The sequence below is a fragment of the Dendrobates tinctorius genome, unplaced genomic scaffold (assembly GCF_039654945.1).
Source record: "Dendrobates tinctorius isolate UK_male_01 unplaced genomic scaffold, ASM3965494v1 ptg000043l, whole genome shotgun sequence".
Lineage (NCBI taxonomy): Eukaryota > Metazoa > Chordata > Amphibia > Anura > Dendrobatidae > Dendrobates > Dendrobates tinctorius.
In genome coordinates, this window is record NW_027361711.1 from 484586 (window position 1) to 504424 (window position 19839).

Consider the following 19839-nt stretch of genomic DNA (forward strand, 5'->3'; position numbering starts at 1 on the left):
GAATTACGTTTTTTTTTTTTTTATCATTGCTACATTGCAATAATGGGCGATCAAAAGATCGTATTTACACCAAAATGGTAAGAATTAAAATGTCAGCTCGGCACGCAAAAAAAAAAAAGCCCTCACGAAAAATGGAGACGCTACTGGTATCGGAAAATGGCGCCATTGTGTTGTTTTTTTCTTTACCAAAGTTTGGATTTTTTTTTACCACATAGATAAAAAAGAACCTAGACATGTTTGGTGTCTATGACCTCGTAATGACTTGGAGAATCATAACGGCAGGTCAGTTTTAGCATTTAGTGAACAAGGTAAAAGAAAAAAATGTGTGAAATTGCACTTTTTTTTCCAATTTCACAGCACTTGTATTTTTTTTCCTGTTTTCCAGTACACGATATGTTAAAACCAATGGTGTCGTTCAAAAGTACAACTCGTCCCACAAAATCCAATCCCTCACACGGCCATTTTGGCCAAAAAATAAAAAAGTTACGGCTCTGGGAAGAAGGGGAGCGAAAAACGAAAATGCAAATGAAAATACTGCTGGTTGTCAAGGGGTTAAAATTTTGTGCGCACTGCACATAGATGTAAGATGGCACTCGGAATAATTTTTGGTGACTGTAAGGTGCCTTGTCCTTCCGTTGATTTATACATCGGGTGTGTTGGGTTCTGCCAAGGTGTCTGTCATCTTCACAGATAAAATAGCTATTTTTTTTCAGAAGCAATGCAATCTGCGATGGCGGCCCCTGACAGTGTCTCTGCCACAGCTGGGAAAGGGCAGAACTGAGCATGGGCAGAATTGTTTTCATCTTCCGCAATAAAGTATTAAAAGTGGTTCCATTCTTCTAGTAAAAGGTGCTTCTTGGATGAGCCGCGCATTAATGTTGGATTTCCCAGTATAGGTGTAGCACAATGAGGCAATGCGCCTGACAGTACACATGATTTCCATGTCTGCAGCCTCCTGGATCCGTGGCAGACTGCCTGCCTTGTTATTTAGGCTACTCATGATCTAGACCCAGCGTTGGCAGATGACCTATATGAAAAAGGATAAAAGGCTTAGGATGACAACAGCCGAGAAAAAGGATGCTTTTAGCATCAAAAGGAGGGCACCCGCTCTCATCTGTACACACATAACCGGATGCTGTGCACGGAGGATTAAAGGGAAGATATTTCCAATATTGTTTGAAGCCCGCAGGGTTCTTTCATAACCTACCACCGGTATTTCCAATCAAATGCACAAGATGTGGGCAGAAACGAGCAAAGGAACAGTAGTTCATTAATTTGTGCTGTCCACAATGGGAAAAGCACAACGGGCTAATGCCCCTTTGATGCCGTAATATCACGAGCTGCGGCAGAATCTTTCAGTGGAATTGTGCCTGTGCTCATAAGTATAGTGTGCTAGGCTGTGGTATATGGTTAAAACTAAAAGAGAAAGAGCGCAATAGGGTCTTACCCAAGTATAAATAGATATAAATCAAGATATTATACTCACCTTATGTAGGAGAGTTTCAGACACAAAGGAACAAAGGTCAGCTTGCTGCACATCCAAATGGCCACTCCGTGACCATAAATCATCAGATTTAAGGAAAAGAATTTTTGGATTAAACGTGCGCTGCTAGACAAATGACTCCTTCCAGATTGCGTATTTTATACTTTTAATTCCCAACGCGTTTCGAAGTTAACACTTCCTCTTCAGGGGATGATATGTCATATCATCCCCTGAAGAGGAAGTGTTAACTTCGAAACGCGTTGGGAATTAAAAGTATAAAGTACGCAATCTGGAAGGAGTCATTTGTCTAGCAGCGCACGTTTAATCCAAAAATTCTTTTCCTTAAATCTGAGGCTGTGGTATATGTAATGCCACGCTTTTCCACACAGCTCGTGCTGCACACTACGGCGGCGGATTGAATGTGTTCTCTATATGAGAGCGTCTGATGTATAATGCGGCGTTACAAAATATAACAACATAGAACTGCTACATGTAGCTAACTTACCGGTTTTTATGTGCGGGTAATAGTAAATGAGAGGCACACGTGATAAAGGAGCGCAGGATATTTCGTTTGCTTAATGCTTTTTTTTTTTATATCTTGACCTGGATTCACCCTAAAAATGATTTCACAGAAGACGAAACTCACTATGACTCATCCACTTAAAGGGAATCTGTCATCAGGTTTTTGCTACCTCATCTGAGAGTAGTGTAATGTAGGCAAAGAGACCCTGAATCCAACGATGTATCACATAGATTACTTGGGTGCAGCAGTTGTGACACAAGCAGAGCTTTTAGATCAAGCATGAAGCAGAGCTGAGAAAGCGAACACCACCCACAGCACAGCTTCCTGTGTCCATTGTCTATTGACAGTGAGCTGCTTATCACAGGAAGGGGTGTGGTCAGACTACTTGGCACAGAGAGCTAGTCTGGGCAGGGATAATCTTCTGGTGTGGTTGGAAACAGCACACAGCCTGATAAGTGACACATACCTGAATTCTGTGTTTCAGCACCTACCTCACGCTGTCCTCAGATAACACCGCAAAGACCTGCTGACAGATTCCCCTTAGCCCAGGTAGTTGTCAATGACTCAGCCCCCCTCAGCGCTGTGTCCAGTATATTCAGCACTTAGGTGGGGTGTTGGCACTGTCACTTAGACATTTTGAATAAGTTTGTGAAACTTTCACGTTTTGCCTAAGAGCCTGTACACACTTGATCTTGCAAAAACCTTATAGTAACGTAATTGTACTGTAGTGATCATCCACTAATGTTATAGTTTAGCTTCAGGGTTTTTTTTTTAAACATATTCTTTAGAAAATGTGATTAGTACTTTAATGTTGTTTATTCTGATGATATTTTTTTCCTTTATTCTGTGTAGGTATTGGAGGAAATTTGGTAGCCATACAGGCCAGCAGAATTTCCACTTATTTGCATTTACACAACATTCCTGGAGAGCTCCCGGATGAGGCCACGGGCTGTTTCCACCCCTGCAGGACATTCTGTGGTACAGGTAAACTGACAAGATGTCTTCTAGACCAGACAACTGCTTGCAAATTTGGCAATTTTTAATTAATCAAGTGGTCTATTATTGGTCTCTTTTTTGAGATGTGTTTTAAAGCGTACCTATCGGCAAGTCCAAGAGGGACAGTTTTGCTCTTATGTTATTCCTGCTGCTTCCCTGAGTATTCCCTTTTTTTTTTTTAATCCGCCACCTATTTCCAAGTTTATGGCCTTTACAAAGGGGCGAAACTCACCGGATTCTCAGTGTCATTATTTTAGGCTGCTCTGCATTATTATCCTGTGAGCAATGCCCATTTGAAAAAGACCCTAAAAAGTGGCACTAAATAAAAAGGCCCATCTCTCTGGTACTGTATGGCAGATTTTAAAAAAGGACAAAAAATGGAGTATTCCATGGAGCAGCCTGAATAAGCAAAGATGAAAAACTGGCCCCTTTTGATAGATCCTTTTTAAATGGGAAATTGTTTATGTATTTGTGGGGTCCAGCACATGTATACATCTCACAGACAGCATCATTTCAAAGGTAATGCATAAGTTGCCCTGTGGATGGCATGGCAGAGCAAGAAATACTTTGCGGATTATAAGACGCATCGGACTATAAGACGCACCCCAAATTTTGAGGAGAAAAATAGGAAAAAAAACCTTTCTTTAATAATGGTGGTGACTCTTATAATCCATGTGTCTTATAGCTTACCGGGGGTGGTGGCTGCGGTGTAGCGGGATCGCAAGGTCGCTGCTGGAGGCCGCAGGTTGGGATGAGGGGGTGTTGTGCTGCGGGTAAAAATGGATGCGGTGCCAGCCTTCAGCCCCCCTCATATCCATTAGTGCGATGCGGTGGCCAATGTGAAAATGGCCGCCGTGGAGGCGCATGCTCATATTAAGATCTTGGCAACGAGATATCGTCTCCCAAGATCTCAGGACAGGATCTCGTTGCCGAGATCTCAGTCTGAGCATACACTGCCCCCGGCGGCCATTTTCCCGGAGGCCACTGTATCACAGTAATGGATATACGGAGGGCACCGGGCTTTCACAAAATGCAGGCGGAGCATTTCACCCGCAGCGGCGCACATCGGAACACCCCCTCATCCCAGCCTGCGGCAATGCTCCACTGTTTCCTCCTCCTGCAGCGACCCTGGGACCCTGCTCCAACACGACCGGTAAGGTATATCCGCATTATAAGACGCACCACCATTGTTCCCCCAAATCTGGGGGGAAAAAAGTGCGTCTTATAGTCCGAAAAATACAATACTTGCTGCCAGGTTTACCGATTGTATCCTATGATTTATGTAGCATGTAAACTAATCCTTGTTTAGCACTGAACATTTCATTCAGTGTGCTCATGCTGCCTTATATAGTATATGTAGGGTGATTCTTGGGGTTAGGGCTCGCTGACTACAGCGTAGAACACGGATGAGTGCTATGCAGTGCTTTATTGGATAGCACTCACACCAATGTTATTCTGTGCAGCAGCTCCGATCAGTTTTGTTTTGTTTTTTTTTCTCATACTGATTCGGCATGAGAAAAAAATTGCAGCATTCTGTGATTTGCAGTGCAGACCGGGTGACACCACGCACCCATACAAGTCTATGGGTGAGTGGAAATCATCTGTCTGCACTCGGATGACATCAGAGTGCAGTCCAATTTCTGCAGACTCACAGAATGAAGAGGATGGAGAAATTTCGTTCTTGGTCTTCTCCTCACCTGTTCTACAATTGTCTTGTCCGAGATAATCAGATTACACTAGGCTGACATTTGGATCAAATTGGGTAATGTACCTGTAAATTATCGAGTAGTGCCAGGAGAGATGGATTACCAGAGGATGACAATTACTGACTTTAGACACTCCAAAAATGCTGTTTTTTCAGGCATAATGATTGATGAAGTGAATGCTAAAAATAAATTATTGAGCAGGATTTCATTACGCTAATGACTTCATGACCCCCAGATCCATAAATGCAATTTGTTTTCTTTTACAGGGGTGAATAAGAAATCGGCTCAAGTTCTTCTTTCCCTTGTTATCCCTGGACACTTAATTTTTTTATACACCATCTATTTAATGAAAAGCGGCCACACGTCTCTGACGCCTATCTTTGTAATGGTTTATTTGTTGGCAGCCCTTCTGCAGGTAGGAAGTGTGGCATTGTAGTGATTTGACAGTAAAGCGTCTTAAATCTTCTTTTTACTTCATTCCTGCACAAATCATATGTGTGTCTGTCATTACCACCTTAGCACTGTAAAACAAAACCTTTCATTTTGTTCTATAAAGGTTATGCCAAGTGCCCCCATAAGTTGCCGTAACAGATGCAGCTTGTCTAAGTGAAACTGTGAGGGCATTTATTGTAACCAAACCGAATACATTGCAGTATATGTCATAGCAATAAAAGTTCATGCATAGCGGAATGAGCCCAAATCAATGTGGCAGTGCCAAGAATACCCGGTTAGAAAGTTTATGCAAATGACCCTGGATGTTTTTTGGGGGCTGCCTGCCGCACCGCCTGTCCTATTCTGCCGCACCGCCTGTCCTATTCTGCCGCACCGCCTGTCCTGTTCTGCCGCACCGCCTGTTCTATTCTGCCGCACCTCCTGTTCTATTCTGCCGCACCGCCTGTCCTATTCTGCCGCACCGCCTGTCCTATTCTGCCGCACCGCCTGTCCTATTCTGCCGCACCGTCTGTCCTATTCTGCCGCACCGCCTGTCCTGTTCTGCCGCCTGTCCTGTTCTGCCGCACCGCCTCTCCTGTTCTGCCGCACCGCCTGTCCTGTTCTGCCGCACCGCCTGTCCTGTTCTGCCGCTCCGCCTGTCCTGTTCTGCCGCTCCGCCTGTCCTATTCTGCCGCATCGCCTGTCCTATTCTGCCGCATCGCCTGCCCTATTCTGCCGCACCGCCTGCCCTATTCTGCCGCACCGCCTGTCCTATTCTGCCTCACCGCCTGTCCTATTCTGCCTCACCGCCTGTCCTATTCTGCCTCACCGCCTGTCCTATTCTGCCTCACCGCCTGTCCTATTCTGCCGCACCGCCTGTCCTGTTCTGCCGCACCGCCTGTCCTATTCTGCCGCACCACCTGTCCTGTTCTGCCGCTCCGCCTGTCCTGTTCTGCCGCTCCGCCTGTCCTGTTCTGCCGCTCCGCCTGTCCTGTTCTGCCGCTCCGCCTGTCCTGTTCTGCCGCTCCGCCTGTCCTGTTCTGCCGCACCGCCTGTCCTGTTCTGCCGCACAGTGTAGAGTTCATGGTTAGAGGTGTACCGCTACTGACCCCTTTCCTCTGTATAGAATTCATTATTAGAGGTGTACCGCTACTGACCCCTTTCCTCTGTGTAGAGTTCATGGTTAGAGGTGTACCGCTACTGACCCTTTCCCCTGTGGAGAATTCATGGTTAGAGGTGTACCGCTACTGACCCTTTCCCCTGTGGAGAATGCATGGGTAGAGGTGTACTGCTACTGACCCCTTTCCTCTGTGTAGAGTTCATGGTTAGAGGTGTACCGCTACTGACCCCTTTCCTCTGTGTAGAATTCATGGTTAGAGGTGTACCGCTACTGACCCCTTTCCCCTGTGGAGAATGCATGGGTAGAGGTGTAACGCTACTGACCCTTTCCCCTGTGGAGAATGCATGGGTAGAGGTGTAACGCTACTGACCCTTTCCCCTGTGGAGAATGCATGAGTAGAGGTGTACCGCTACTGACCCCTTTCCTCTGTGTAGAATTCATGGGTAGAGGTGTACCGCTACTAACCCCTTTCCTCTGTGGAGAATGCACGGGTAGAGGTGTCACGCTACTAACCCCTTTCCTCTGTGGAGACTGCACAGGTAGAGGTGTACCGCTACTGACCCCTTTCCTCTGTGTAGAATCCATGGCTAGAGGTGTACCGCTACTGACCCCTTTCCTCTGTGGAGACTGCACGGGTAGAGGTGTCACGCTACTGATCCCTTTGCTCTGTGTAAAATTCACGGGTAGAGGTGTACCGCTACTGACCCCTTTGCTCTGTGTAGAATTCACGGTTAGAGGTGTAACGCTACTGACCCCTTTCCTCTGTGGAGACTGCACGGGTAGAGGTGTACCGCTACTGACCCCTTTCCTCTGTGGAGACTGCACAGGTAGAGGTGTACCGCTACTGACCCCTTTCCTCTGTGTAGAATGCATGGCTAGAGGTGTACCGCTACTGACCCCTTTCCTCTGTGGAGACTGCACGGGTAGAGGTGTAACGCTACTGATCCCTTTGCTCTGTGTAGAATTCACGGGTAGAGGTGTAACGCTACTGACCCCTTTCCTCTGTGGAGAATTCACGGGTAGAGGTGTACCGCTACTGACCCCTTTCCTCTGTGGAGACTGCACAGGTAGAGGTGTACCGCTACTGACCCCTTTCCTCTGTGTAGAATGCATGGCTAGAGGTGTACCGCTACTGACCCCTTTCCTCTGTGGAGACTGCACGGGTAGAGGTGTAACGCTACTGATCCCTTTGCTTTGTGTAGAATTCACGGGTAGAGGTGTAACGCTACTGACCCCTTTCCTCTGTGGAGAATTCACGGGTAGAGGTGTACCGCTACTGACCCCTTTCCTCTGTGGAGACTGCACAGGTAGAGGTGTACCACTACTGTCCCCTTTCCTCTGTGGAGACTGCACAGGTAGAGGTGTACCGCTACTGACCCCTTTCCTCTGTGTAGAATGCATAGCTAGAGGTGTACCGCTACTGACCCCTTTCCTCTGTGGAGACTGCACGGGTAGAGGTGTAACGCTACTGATCCCTTTGCTCTGTGTAGAATTCACGGGTAGAGGTGTAACGCTACTGACCCCTTTCCTCTGTGGAGAATTCACGGGTAGAGGTGTACCGCTACTGACCCCTTTCCTCTGTGGAGACTGCACAGGTAGAGGTGTACCTCTACTGACCCCTTTCCTCTGTGTAGAATGCATGGCTAGAGGTGTACCGCTACTGACCCTTTTCCTCTGTGGAGACTGCACGGGTAGAGGTGTAACGCTACTGATCCCTTTGCTCTGTGTAGAATTCACGGGTAGAGGTGTAACGCTACTGACCCCTTTCCTCTGTGGAGAATTCACGGGTAGAGGTGTACCGCTACTGACCCCTTTCCTCTGTGGAGACTGCACCGGTAGAGGTGTACCGCTACTGTCCCCTTTCCTCTGTGGAGACTGCACAGGTAGAGGTGTACCGCTACTGACCCCTTTCCTCTGTGTAGAATGCATGGCTAGAGGTGTACCGCTACTGACCCCTTTCCTCTGTGGAGACTGCACGGGTAGAGGTGTAACGCTACTGATCCCTTTGCTCTGTGTAGAATTCACGGGTAGAGGTGTAACGCTACTGACCCCTTTCCTCTGTGGAGAATTCACGGGTAGAGGTGTACCGCTACTGACCCCTTTCCTCTGTGGAGACTGCACAGGCAGAGGTGTACCGCTACTGACCCCTTTCCTCTGTGTAGAATGCATGGCTAGAGGTGTACCGCTACTGACCCCTTTCCTCTGTGGAGACTGCATGGGTAGAGGTGTAACGCTACTGACCCCTTTCCTCTGTGTAGAATGCATGGCTAGAGGTGTACCGCTACTGACCCCTTTCCTCTGTGGAGACTGCACGGGTAGAGGTGTAACGCTACTGACCCCTTTCCTCTGTGTAGAATGCATGGCTAGAGGTGTACCGCTACTGTCCCCTTTCCTCTGTGGAGACTGCACAGGTAGAGGTGTAACGCTACTGACCCCTTTCCTCTGTGTAGAATGCATGGCTAGAGGTGTACCGCTACTGTCCCCTTTCCTCTGTGGAGACTGCACAGGTAGAGGTGTAACGTTACTGACCCCTTTCCTCTGTGTAGAATGCATGGCTAGAGGTGTACCGCTACTGACCCCTTTCCTCTGTGTAGAATGCATGGCTAGAGGTGTACCGCTACTGACCCCTTTCCTCTGTGGAGACTGCACGGGTAGAGGTGTCACGCTACTGATCCCTTTGCTCTGTGTAGAATTCACGGGTAGAGGTGTAACGCTACTGACCCCTTTCCTCTGTGGAGACTGCACGGGTAGAGGTGTACCGCTACTGACCCATTTCCTCTGTGGAGACTGCACGGGTAGAGGTGTAACGCTACTGACCCCTTTCCTCTGTGGAGAATTCATGGTTAGAGGTGTCACGCTACTGACCCCTTTCCTCTGTGGAGAATTCATGGTTAGAGGTGTCACGCTACTGACCCCTTTCCTCTGTGGAGACTGCACGGTTAGAGGTGTACCGCTACTGACCCCTTTCCTCTGTGGAGACTGCACAGGTAGAGGTGTACCGCTACTGACCCCTTTCCTCTGTGGAGACTGCACGGGTAGAGGTGTAACGCTACTGACCCCTTTCCTCTGTGGAGAATTCATGGTTAGAGGTGTCACGCTACTGACCCCTTTCCTCTGTGGAGAATTCATGGTTAGAGGTGTCACGCTACTGACCCCTTTCCTCTGTGGAGACTGCACGGGTAGAGGTGTCACGCTACTGATCCCTTTGCTCTGTGTAGAATTCACGGGTAGAGGTGTACCGCTACTGACCCCTTTGCTCTGTGTAGAATTCACGGTTAGAGGTGTACCGCTACTGACCCCTTTCCTCTGTGGAGACTGCACGGGTAGAGGTGTCACGCTACTGACCCCTTTCCTCTGTGGAGAATTCACGGGTAGAGGTGTAACGCTATGACCCCTTTCCTCTGTGGAGAATTCACGGGTAGAGGTGTCACGCTACTGATCCCTTTGCTCTGTGTAGAATTCACGGGTAGAGGTGTAACGCTACTGACCCCTTTCCTCTGTGGAGACTGCACGGGTAGAGGTGTACCGCTACTGACCCATTTCCTCTGTGGAGACTGCACGGGTAGAGGTGTAACGCTACTGACCCCTTTCCTCTGTGGAGAATTCATGGTTAGAGGTGTCATGCTACTGACCCCTTTCCTCTGTGGAGAATTCATGGTTAGAGGCGTCACGCTACTGACCCCTTTCCTCTGTGGAGACTGCACGGTTAGAGGTGTACCGCTACTGACCCCTTTCCTCTGTGGAGACTGCACGGTTAGAGGTGTACCGCTACTGACCCCTTTCCTCTGTGGAGAATTCATGGTTAGAGGTGTCACGCTACTGACCCCTTTCCTCTGTGGAGACTGCACGGGTAGAGGTGTACCGCTACTGACCCCTTTCCTCTGTGGAGAATGCATGGCTAGAGGTGTCACGCTACTGACCCCTTTCCTCTGTGGAGAATGCATGGTTAGAGGTGTACCGCTACTGACCCTTTCCTCTGTGGAGAATTCATGGTTAGAGGTGTCACGCTACTGACCCCTTTCATCTGTGTAGAATGCATGGCTAGAGGTGTACCGCTACTGACCCCTTTCCTCTGTGGAGACTGCACAGGTAGAGGTGTACCGCTACTGACCCCTTTCCTCTGTGGAGACTGCACGGGTAGAGGTGTACCGCTACTGACCCCTTTCCTCTGTGGAGACTGCACGGGTAGAGGTGTACCGCTACTGACCCCTTTCCTCTGTGGAGACTGCACGGGTAGAGGTGTAACGCTACTGTCCCCTTTCCTCTGTGGAGACTGCATGGGTAGAGGTGTAACGCTACTGACCTCTTTCCTCTGTGGAGACTGCACGGGTAGAGGTGTAACGCTACTGACCTCTTTCCTCTGTGGAGACTGCACGGGTAGAGGTGTACCGCTACTGACCCCTTTCCTCTGTGGAGACTGCACGGATAGAGGTGTAACGCTACTGACCCCTTTCCTCTGTGGAGACTGCACGGATAGAGGTGTAACGCTACTGACCCGTTCCGTTACCTCTATAACGAAGACTCCATACCATCCTGTTAGGCGTCCTGCCCCAGGCCCCGATATTCTTTCACTTTCTTCCCCCATTTCAGACTGCTACTCCCTTCTCTTATTTGCTATCTCTTCTACTACAGGCTCTTTCTATCTGCTCCTGTAGTTCCTCTCTTGCCACGGGGACACCCACTGCATGTAGCACCGTTCACACTAGACCGAAGGTCTTACTCTGAACACTCCGGGCTCTTTCTAACTACCAGGAAGTCCTGTCTGATGCTGCTGTACAGCCCCCACCTCTCTGGGCTAAACTCTGGACCTATCTTACCCCATTCACTGTCTGTTGCTGGGCAGACTAGAACAACGTTATTGCCATCTTGTGGCCATCATACTTAACATTACAGTTCACAGAGTACACATTACATGAAGGCTTCCCAAGGGCCTATCCCGCTACAGTCATAACCACGGATACCTAAGTTACTGCAATGCCCTGCACAAGGGTTAGTGACTTAGCAAATCAGAAGAACTATAGTACATTTCTAATTTGAGGTATTTGCTAAAATTATTATTATTTCACCTTCTACATATTGGGATAGGATCTTGGAGATGGGAAAACCCCTTTAACTCTTTAAGAATACATTTATAAAAAGAATCTGAGTGTGGCACTGATAAAATCTGCCTTCACACCTCATATCTAGATGCATTTTAAATATTTTACATTAGCCGAAAACTGGAGGAGGTTTTAAAGGCAGTGAGCCCATTCTTGTCAGCAGCAAGAAGCTTTGCATTCTCCCATGGTTTTCAGCTAGGAAAGCGAGTAGTTTCTGATCTGGAGGCTGGAGATGTTTCACTTGGGCACACTAAGTACTGTAGCACTCATATCAGTCTGCAGAGACGGGTAAGCTTTATTATTCATGAGACACACCTGGACTGCTGCGCCCTTTATCTTGTTTAGCATTCAATATTTTATTTCCCTTTTCTCTGGGAAAGTAACCTCACAGTGTATGAATCTGACAGCGCTTGTTTAGTGGTCTGCTCAATATGCATGGGCTGCAGCGCCACAAATTATTTGCAGAAGAAAGACCCTTTCCCTGTATTATTTTTTATTATCCTTTTTACATTTGTAATTATTAGTGTTTAGATATTGGGGTAAACCAGAGTTATATAGCAGATATGTCATCAGTGATTAATAAACAAGAATGATGTAAATCTAATGCCGGTAACTAGTGACTCTGAGCTGGAAGAGACAGAGAAGGCATTATCAAGGCATATCTTCTTTGTAGTAATCTCTAGTTTGCCATAGTGTGCCCCACTGTGACGCGTTTGCCACTCTGATGCCTGGTTAGCCCCTCTCTGACAAGTTTACTCCACTTTGCCCCCCTTCTGACACGTTTGCCCCACTCTTGACGCATTCTGGCATGTTTGCCCCACTCTGATGCCTGGTTTGCCCCACTCTGACAAGTTTACTCCACTTTGCCCCCCTTCTGACACGTTTGCCCCACTCTTGACGCATTCTGGCATGTTTGCCCCACTCTGATGCCTGGTTTGCCCCACTCTGACAAGTTTGCCCCACTTTGCCTCCTTCTGACTCGTTTGTCCCACTCTGACATTTCTGGTGTGTAGCCACACTTACTCTTTTAGTGAATTAGGCCTCTTTCACACATCAGGTTTTCGCCGTCAGGTGCGATCCGGCGCTTTTGACAGAAACTGGATCCGGCGAAATGCAATGCCGGATCCGGTTTCCCCCCCATTGACTTGCATTTGCGCCGGATCGCGCCGGATGGCCATGCGTTTCATCCGGTTTTCGCCGGATCCGGCAATGTGTCTGGAAAAAACGGCTACTGTAACGTTTTTTGTCTCCGGCGAAAAAGCCGGACACGCCGGATCCGGCGCGTCCGGCTTTTTCACACAATGAAAGCCTATGAGCGCCGCAATGCGCCTGATCCGGCGAAAGCCGGATCCGGTGGCCGGATCCGGTTTTTTTGGTCTGAGCATGCTCAGTAGCTCTGCCCACAAGACATATATAAAAGCAAGACAGTGGGACCCACAGCCACACCCAACATGCCACCCAAGAAAGCAACCAAGCGCAGCAGGAGAAGGCAGGAGACCACTGCAGCACCATCAGCACCACCACCACCCCAAATGGAGCAGCAAATGGAACATGCTGAGGAGGGGAGGCCAGCAGCAGATGAGAGACGGTAATTATCAAATCCCCCATTCCTCCAAACTAGGGCTATTGAATATCAAGATATTCATTGGCCCTTTGTTTCTCTTTATTCAACAGCCGCCCAATAGATGCAGCAGCAGCAGCAATGGCAGCAGCTGGAACACCACCCACAGGCATGGAGTGTGGCCACCAGGAAGACAGCACATCATCTTCTGGGAGCCCTCCCTCGCATCGTCAGCGTTTGACGGTAAGTTTTTATTTCCAAAATCCATCATCTCTGTAATATATGTCTATTCATTGCCTTTTATTTCAAAACAGGATTCACAAGATGAAGAGGAGCTCCCAGAAGAAGAAGGAAGGGGTGGACAGACACCTGGAGTGGGCTCACAATTGGTAAGTTTTTTGCATCAAACGCAGAAACACAACATCACACTACACACAACACATAGAAAACAATGTTCTGCAGACCACACACAGCAAACAAATGCCTACATCCAAAGACATAACATTTTTTGTTTTCTTCTCTAGTCTTCCCAATCTGGTGCTTGGCCAAGAGGTCCTCGCAGTGCCTCCCAGGGTCGTCGGCGACAGCAACGCGGCGGTCACCAGCGTGTAAGTATAAATATTTTTGCTTTGTTTTTTTGCACTTTTTATTTCATTTCTTTTGTGGAGGCTAATTATGTTATTTTTGTCTTTTTCTTTAACAGCCTTCACAGCGTGCTCCCGACTCTGACGGTGAGGATGGAGGACTCGATGTGGACCACCTCATCGATCTCGTCAGAGAAAGGGAGCCGCTCTGGAATATGGCTGACCGCCGCCACGCTGACCTTATCGTCACCCGACGACTCTGGGAGGAAATCTGTTCGCTCCTTGTGGGCCGCTGGGAGGACCTCGATGTTCGGGCCCAGATTAAAGAGCGTAAGTATATACAGTACCGGTTGCTTGATGTAAACCAGTGTTTCCCGAACTCCAGTCCTCGTGGTCCCCACGGATCATGTGTTCAGGATTTCTATTTACTATGGAAATCCTGAAAACATGACCCCTGGGGACCATGAGGACTGGAGTTTGGGAAACACTGATGTTGTATACTAACCACTCCTTTCTCGTTTCAGGGAACAGAATTGTGAATCGGTGGCGGTCTGTGAGGGATCGTTTCAAGAAGGAGTTCAATAAAGAGATGCGGGCCCCGAGTGGATCTGGAGGACGCAGGAGCAAGTACAAGTACGCACAAGCCCTGTCGTTCCTCCGGGAAACAATGGTCACTAGAAGGTAAATATTACACACCACATGTGAAAAAAAATGTTAGATGTAACTTTTTTTTTTCAGCCAGGGCCATACCATGTCAGTATTTTAATTGTTTTTTTTTCTCTTTATTCCACAGCACGGTGAGCAGCACTCGGGAGCCTGCACGATTGGACCCTTCTGAGGCGATCCCTGAGGAGACCGGCACCGAGGGACACTTCGACCGCCCCGGTACATCTGCACCTTCCCAGCCTTCCCACACATTCGACCCATCTGTCCCATCCACCAGCACAGGAGCATCGTGGCCGCCTATATTACATGAAGCTGCTGGTGAGGAGATCGCTTTCCCTTTACCCCACCCTTCTGCCCCTGCCACCTCTAGTACACCTGTGGGTACTGGGCGGCAGAGGGGTCAGGAAAAGACTTATGCGCCAGAGTTCTTGCATCTGAATGCATCTTTCCAGAACTGTCTAAAAGTCTTGTCAGAGCAAATCTCCGCAGGCTTTCAGCAGATCAACTCCAGCATTCTGGAGGTGAAGACACTTCTGCAAACCATGCATTCAGAAGCAAGATCTTCGCCAAACCACACCTTTTTCAGGTCTGTTGTGGAGCGCATGGCAACACTATCTCCTACCCAGCAGATGCATGTAATGCATTCGTGCCACGGTGCTCTACAGCAGGTTACCTCCCAACCTCCACCTCCCACCACTGTAGTTCCTCCACCTGCACCCCCTCCAGCCACTTTCCATCCTCCCCCTCCTATTACATCTGCACCCCCTCCAGCCACTTTCCATCCTCCCCTCCTATTACATCTGCACCCCCTCCAGCCACTTTCCATCCTCCCCCTCCTATTACATCTGCACCCCCTCCAGCCACTTTCCATCCTCCCCCTCCTATTACATACCAGCAACCTCACCAGTACCAGCAACCTTCCCAGTACCAGCAACCTCCCCAGTACCAGACATCTCCCCACTTCCAGCAACCTGCCCCGTACCAAACTCCTTCCCCGTACCAAACTCCTTCCCCGTACCAAACTCCTTCCCCGTACCAAACTCCTTCCCCGTACCAAACTCCTTCCCCGTACCAAACTCCTTCCCCGTACCAAACTCCTTCCCCATACAACTTTCCATCAACATCATCTGCTCCTACAGTCCCTGCCCAACCCTCCACTCCACCACCCACCACCTCTTCTGCCTCCCACATGTCCACCCATTCTGTAGCTTTTTCCACACCATCACCACTAACTGTTCCTTCCCCACCACGATCCCAGTCCTCTCTCCACACTCCCATTGTCGAAGTGTCCCGCAGCCCCTCCAGCAGTATTTCCACCCCACACTACACCGAGTTATAATTTTTTTTTGTAATAAAAATGCCCATTTGGTTGGTTTCAAACCTTTATTAAAAAAGTTTTTTTAACTTTAAAAACAGTTTACACAAAAAAAAATATTTTAAATAAAAGTTAAATTATTGTTTACACTGGTTGTCTGTCATTTCTTTCTGCGGCGAAATATGTTTAAAAAAGGTTAAATACAGGGTATTTAAAAGGTAAAAAGGTATTCAAAACCAGGTATATAACTGTGGGTAAATTTTAGCTTTTTGCCACAGTTGTGTTCCTGGTTGTGTTTGAAGCAAAGTATTTCACCTGAAAAGTTGTGTTTATTGTTGGTGATTTCCTAACAATGTACACAACTTTTGTTAAAAGGTGAAATACTTTGCATAAAACACAACCAGGTACACACCTGTGGCCTAAAGCTAAAAATAGAGACCATGACAAGATAGCCAACTTTGGTTGGCAAAGGTATATACTGTTGGTCCAGAAGGTACACAAGTTTGGTTAGGGCACAAATCTTTCACACTCTGTCATCCTGCCAGTACTCTGCCTTGAGGTGACAAAGTATAGTGCAAAATTGTCCCTCATTACTGAAACCGTCACAGAACTTCTAGTGGTAATATTTCCAATGACAACATCCATCTTCGCCAGTAACTTGCTCTTCTCTCCAACCTGCACTTTCTCCTCTACAACCTGTCAAAGAAGGGCTGTAGGAACATGCTATATATAGTTTTCCAGTAGCCAATCCCGTTCGGAAGGCCACAAGGGTCAATTTTAAAAACCAGATCCGGCGTAATCCGTATAAAAACGGATGAACCGGATGAGACGGATCCGGTTTTGTCTGTCAAGAACAAGATGGATCCGGCAGAAAACCGGATCCGGCACATCAGGTTTTACAAAACATTTGCCGGATCCGGCATTCCGCCACTACGTCGGATCGCGCCTGACGCCGAAAACCTGATGTGTGAAAGTAGCCTTAATGTGACTAACGCTAATTTCACATTTGCGGTTGTCAGAGCTGCGGAGGGCTGCGTAGTTCCTCCGTGAAGCTCCGCCCACTGCCACACCTCCGTTCAGCTCCTCCTACGTCTGCATGTGGCCTGCGTACCTATCTTTAACATTGGGTACGCAGGCCATGCGGATGTATGCGGATGCATCCGCATGCATCTTTTTGCTGCTGCAGTGACCGCAACAAAATGCAACATGTTGCGTTCGACACATCTTGGCACCGTCCAGGTCGAAAACTGTTTTTCCCCCAGACATGGATTATGGCGTGGGACAGAACAACAGACAGGTATGGTATATTGTTTTTTGATTTTTGATTTCCTACAGGAGATTGAGGGCCTCGGTGGAATTAGGCGAGGTTGTAAGTATGGTTTAATTGAGATTATTAAAGGAGTCTGTGTTATTCTTTCAATTAAAGGACTTTATCTGGGTGTCTGTGTTTTCTTACAATGTGACTATAGGATTAGTAATGGATAGGTGTGTTATAGACGCCTCTACATTACTAAGCCTAACCCTGACTCTTTTTTTTCCATACCCTGAGCGTCCCGAAAGCCTGCACTTGCTTCTCTTAGGCTATGTGCACATGTAGCGGAACTCTCGCGGAAGTTACCGTGAGAATTCCGGAATTCCATTCCGTGGGAAAATCGCATTTTAAATTCCCGCTATTTTCCCGCTGAAAAACTAGCGATTTGCAAGCGTAATTAGCTTGCAGAATGCTAGCATTTTCCAAGCGATCTGGAGCATCGCTTGGAGAACTGATTGACAGGTTGGTCACACTCGTCAAACACTATGTTTGACGAGTGTGACCAACTTTTTACTACTGAGACTGCCTATGCAGCATCAGTAGTAAAAGATAGGATGTAAAAAATAATAAAAAAAAATATTGTTATTCTCACCTTCCGGCGTCCCGCGCAGTCTTCCCGCCTCTCTCCACGCTCCCGGTCCCAGTAATCCTTTGCGCGAATGACCGCGAGACGTTGCGCTCCCGGCTGCGCGGGACATCGGAAGGTGAGAATAACAATATTTTTTATTTTAATTCTATTTTTTACAGGGATATGGTACCCAAAGCCCGGAGGACAGTCGCCTCTCCTCCGAACCGTGGGTACCATCCGCAAATGTTCTGCTTACTTTTCGCATGGTGTGCACAGCCACATGCGGGAAGTAAGTGGAACAATGCAATCCTTTGGGTGCGGGATCGCCGCGATTCCGCTAAATTAATGAGCATGCTGCGTTTTTTACCGCAAAGCGATTCCGCCGCGGGAAAAACCGCAGCATTAGCACAGCATTGCGGAATCCCATAGAACCATGACGTGTGAACTCAGCCTTACACTTTTCCGGTGAGGCACCCTCTCACCTCGGGACCGCTCCCCCCACCATATGCGGCAACCGCAGATTGCTCCGCACCCGCCCGATAAGACGACACCTGGCGTATAAGACGAGCCCCCGACGTTTGAGAAGATTTTCAGGGGTTACAAAGTCATCTTATACGCCAGAAAATACGGTAGATACACCATTTGATATACCTTATGGTCCCCTTGCCCTTTTAGTCTTGTGTTGGCCCACTCAGGTTGATAAAGTCATTATATTTTTTTGTATTCATAGTTTCATAATTTTAAGGTTGAGATAAGGCTAGTTTCACACTAGCGCTTTTGAGGGCAGTGACGGCCTGCGCACGGCCGCCACTAAGCCCCGCCCCCTGCCGCGCCTCCGCCGGTAGCTCCGCCTACCGGCGCATGACGCTGCATGCGTCCTGCGTCCCCTATCTTTATCACTGGGGGCGCAGGCCGTGCGCAGTATGCGTTTGGCGGCGCATGCGCCTTTTTGACGGTGCACCGAGCGCAACCAAACTGCAGCAGGTTGCGTTTGGCGCAGGTCGGCGCACCGTCAAAAGGACGCATGCGCCGCCAAACGCATACTGCGCACGGCCTGCACCCCCAGTGATAAATATAGGGGACGCAGGACGCATGCAGCGTCATGCGCCGGTAGGCGGAGCTACCGGCGGAGGCGCATCAGGGGGCGGGGCTTAGTGGCGGCCGTGCGCAGGCCGTCGCTGCGCTCAAAAGCGCTAGTGTGAAACTAGCCTCAGACACAAGTCCATCGAATTCAACCTATAGCCTAACATGTTATCCAATGCTAATTGCCCCATATTAGAGTTCGTGCACATGGCTGTATTTTCGGTCCGAGTGTGATCCAACAAAACATCGGTTTGCACTATGACCAGTTTTATTCTATGGAATCGATTGCAAGTCCAGTTTTATCCTTGGACCGAGCCGGTACTAGGAAAAAATTGCAGCATGCCCAAGTTAATGAGTCTGTGGAAAACATAGGACTGCGCTTGAATGACATCTGAGTGCAGTCTGATTTTCACGGACCGACAGAATAAAGAATTTTTTTTACCATCTCCTCATCCGAGAGGATTGACTCACACTGTGATCACACTCTGACCAAGCTCCGATCAGTGTGTGATTAGTACGAGTTATAATCAGCTCGATTCTCTGGGATGAGAGAGAATACGCTGGCGTGACCCTAGCCTAAGAGGAAATATTCCTTCTGTACTCCACATACAACAATCAGGCAAGTTCATTGGATTTCTGTCTCCTCAGAAAACCTAGTTTGTAACATTATATTTTTCAAGAAAGGCATCCAGGCCCTCCTCATATTGAATCAACCATTACATAATGTGGCAGAGCGTTTGGTAATCCCACTGCTCTTACAGTAAAGATCACTGTCTGTGATGATGATTGTACCTTCTTTCTTCTTGATGTAGGCGATGCCCTGTTGTGGTGGTGTTTGAGAACCCCTTTATATTGTGTGTGGAAAAAAATACTCCATCAATTACCTCCTAGTATATCCCAACAGTAGATCCAGGTCCTATGTCTTTTACTAGGGATAGTTCTCACCAAAAGATTTCCTCTATTCTGTACTTATTCCATGGTGATTTATTCCCTGTTCAAAGAATTGGGTCTGATCTGCAGTACCCAACTATGGCCAGTACATGTGAATGGCACTGTGCAGGCAAGCTATTGTATACATATGTGGTCAAAATTGTTGGTACCCCTCGTTTAACAACAGAAATAACTTAAATCTGACAAAAGTAATAATAAATAAAAAAATCTATGAAAATGAACAAATGAAATTCAGACATTGCTTTCCTACCATGCTCCCACAGAATTTTTTTCAAAATAAATAGCTGCATATTGTATCCTTAGAAAATCATTTATAAAAAATGATACAAAATATATTTTTAACAGCCTGATACTATAAGCCCTATATTATCAATACAGTAATCAGCAACTTTTAAAGGGAATCCGTCAGCAGGTTTTTGGTATGTAATCCGAGAGCAGCA

At 47.9% G+C, this 19839-nt stretch overlaps 1 protein-coding gene across 1 annotated transcript in view; it reads left to right on the forward strand.

Annotated features, from left to right (window-relative positions):
• The window catches only part of SLC41A2 (solute carrier family 41 member 2), a 157303-nt gene that overhangs the window by 130164 nt on the left and 7300 nt on the right, over positions 1-19839 (forward strand). Inside the window, exons 9-10 of the mRNA XM_073575130.1 lie at positions 2859-2990; positions 4975-5123. Coding sequence (XP_073431231.1) covers positions 2859-2990; positions 4975-5123 — 281 coding nt within the window. The remainder of the gene's footprint in view (positions 1-2858; positions 2991-4974; positions 5124-19839) is intronic.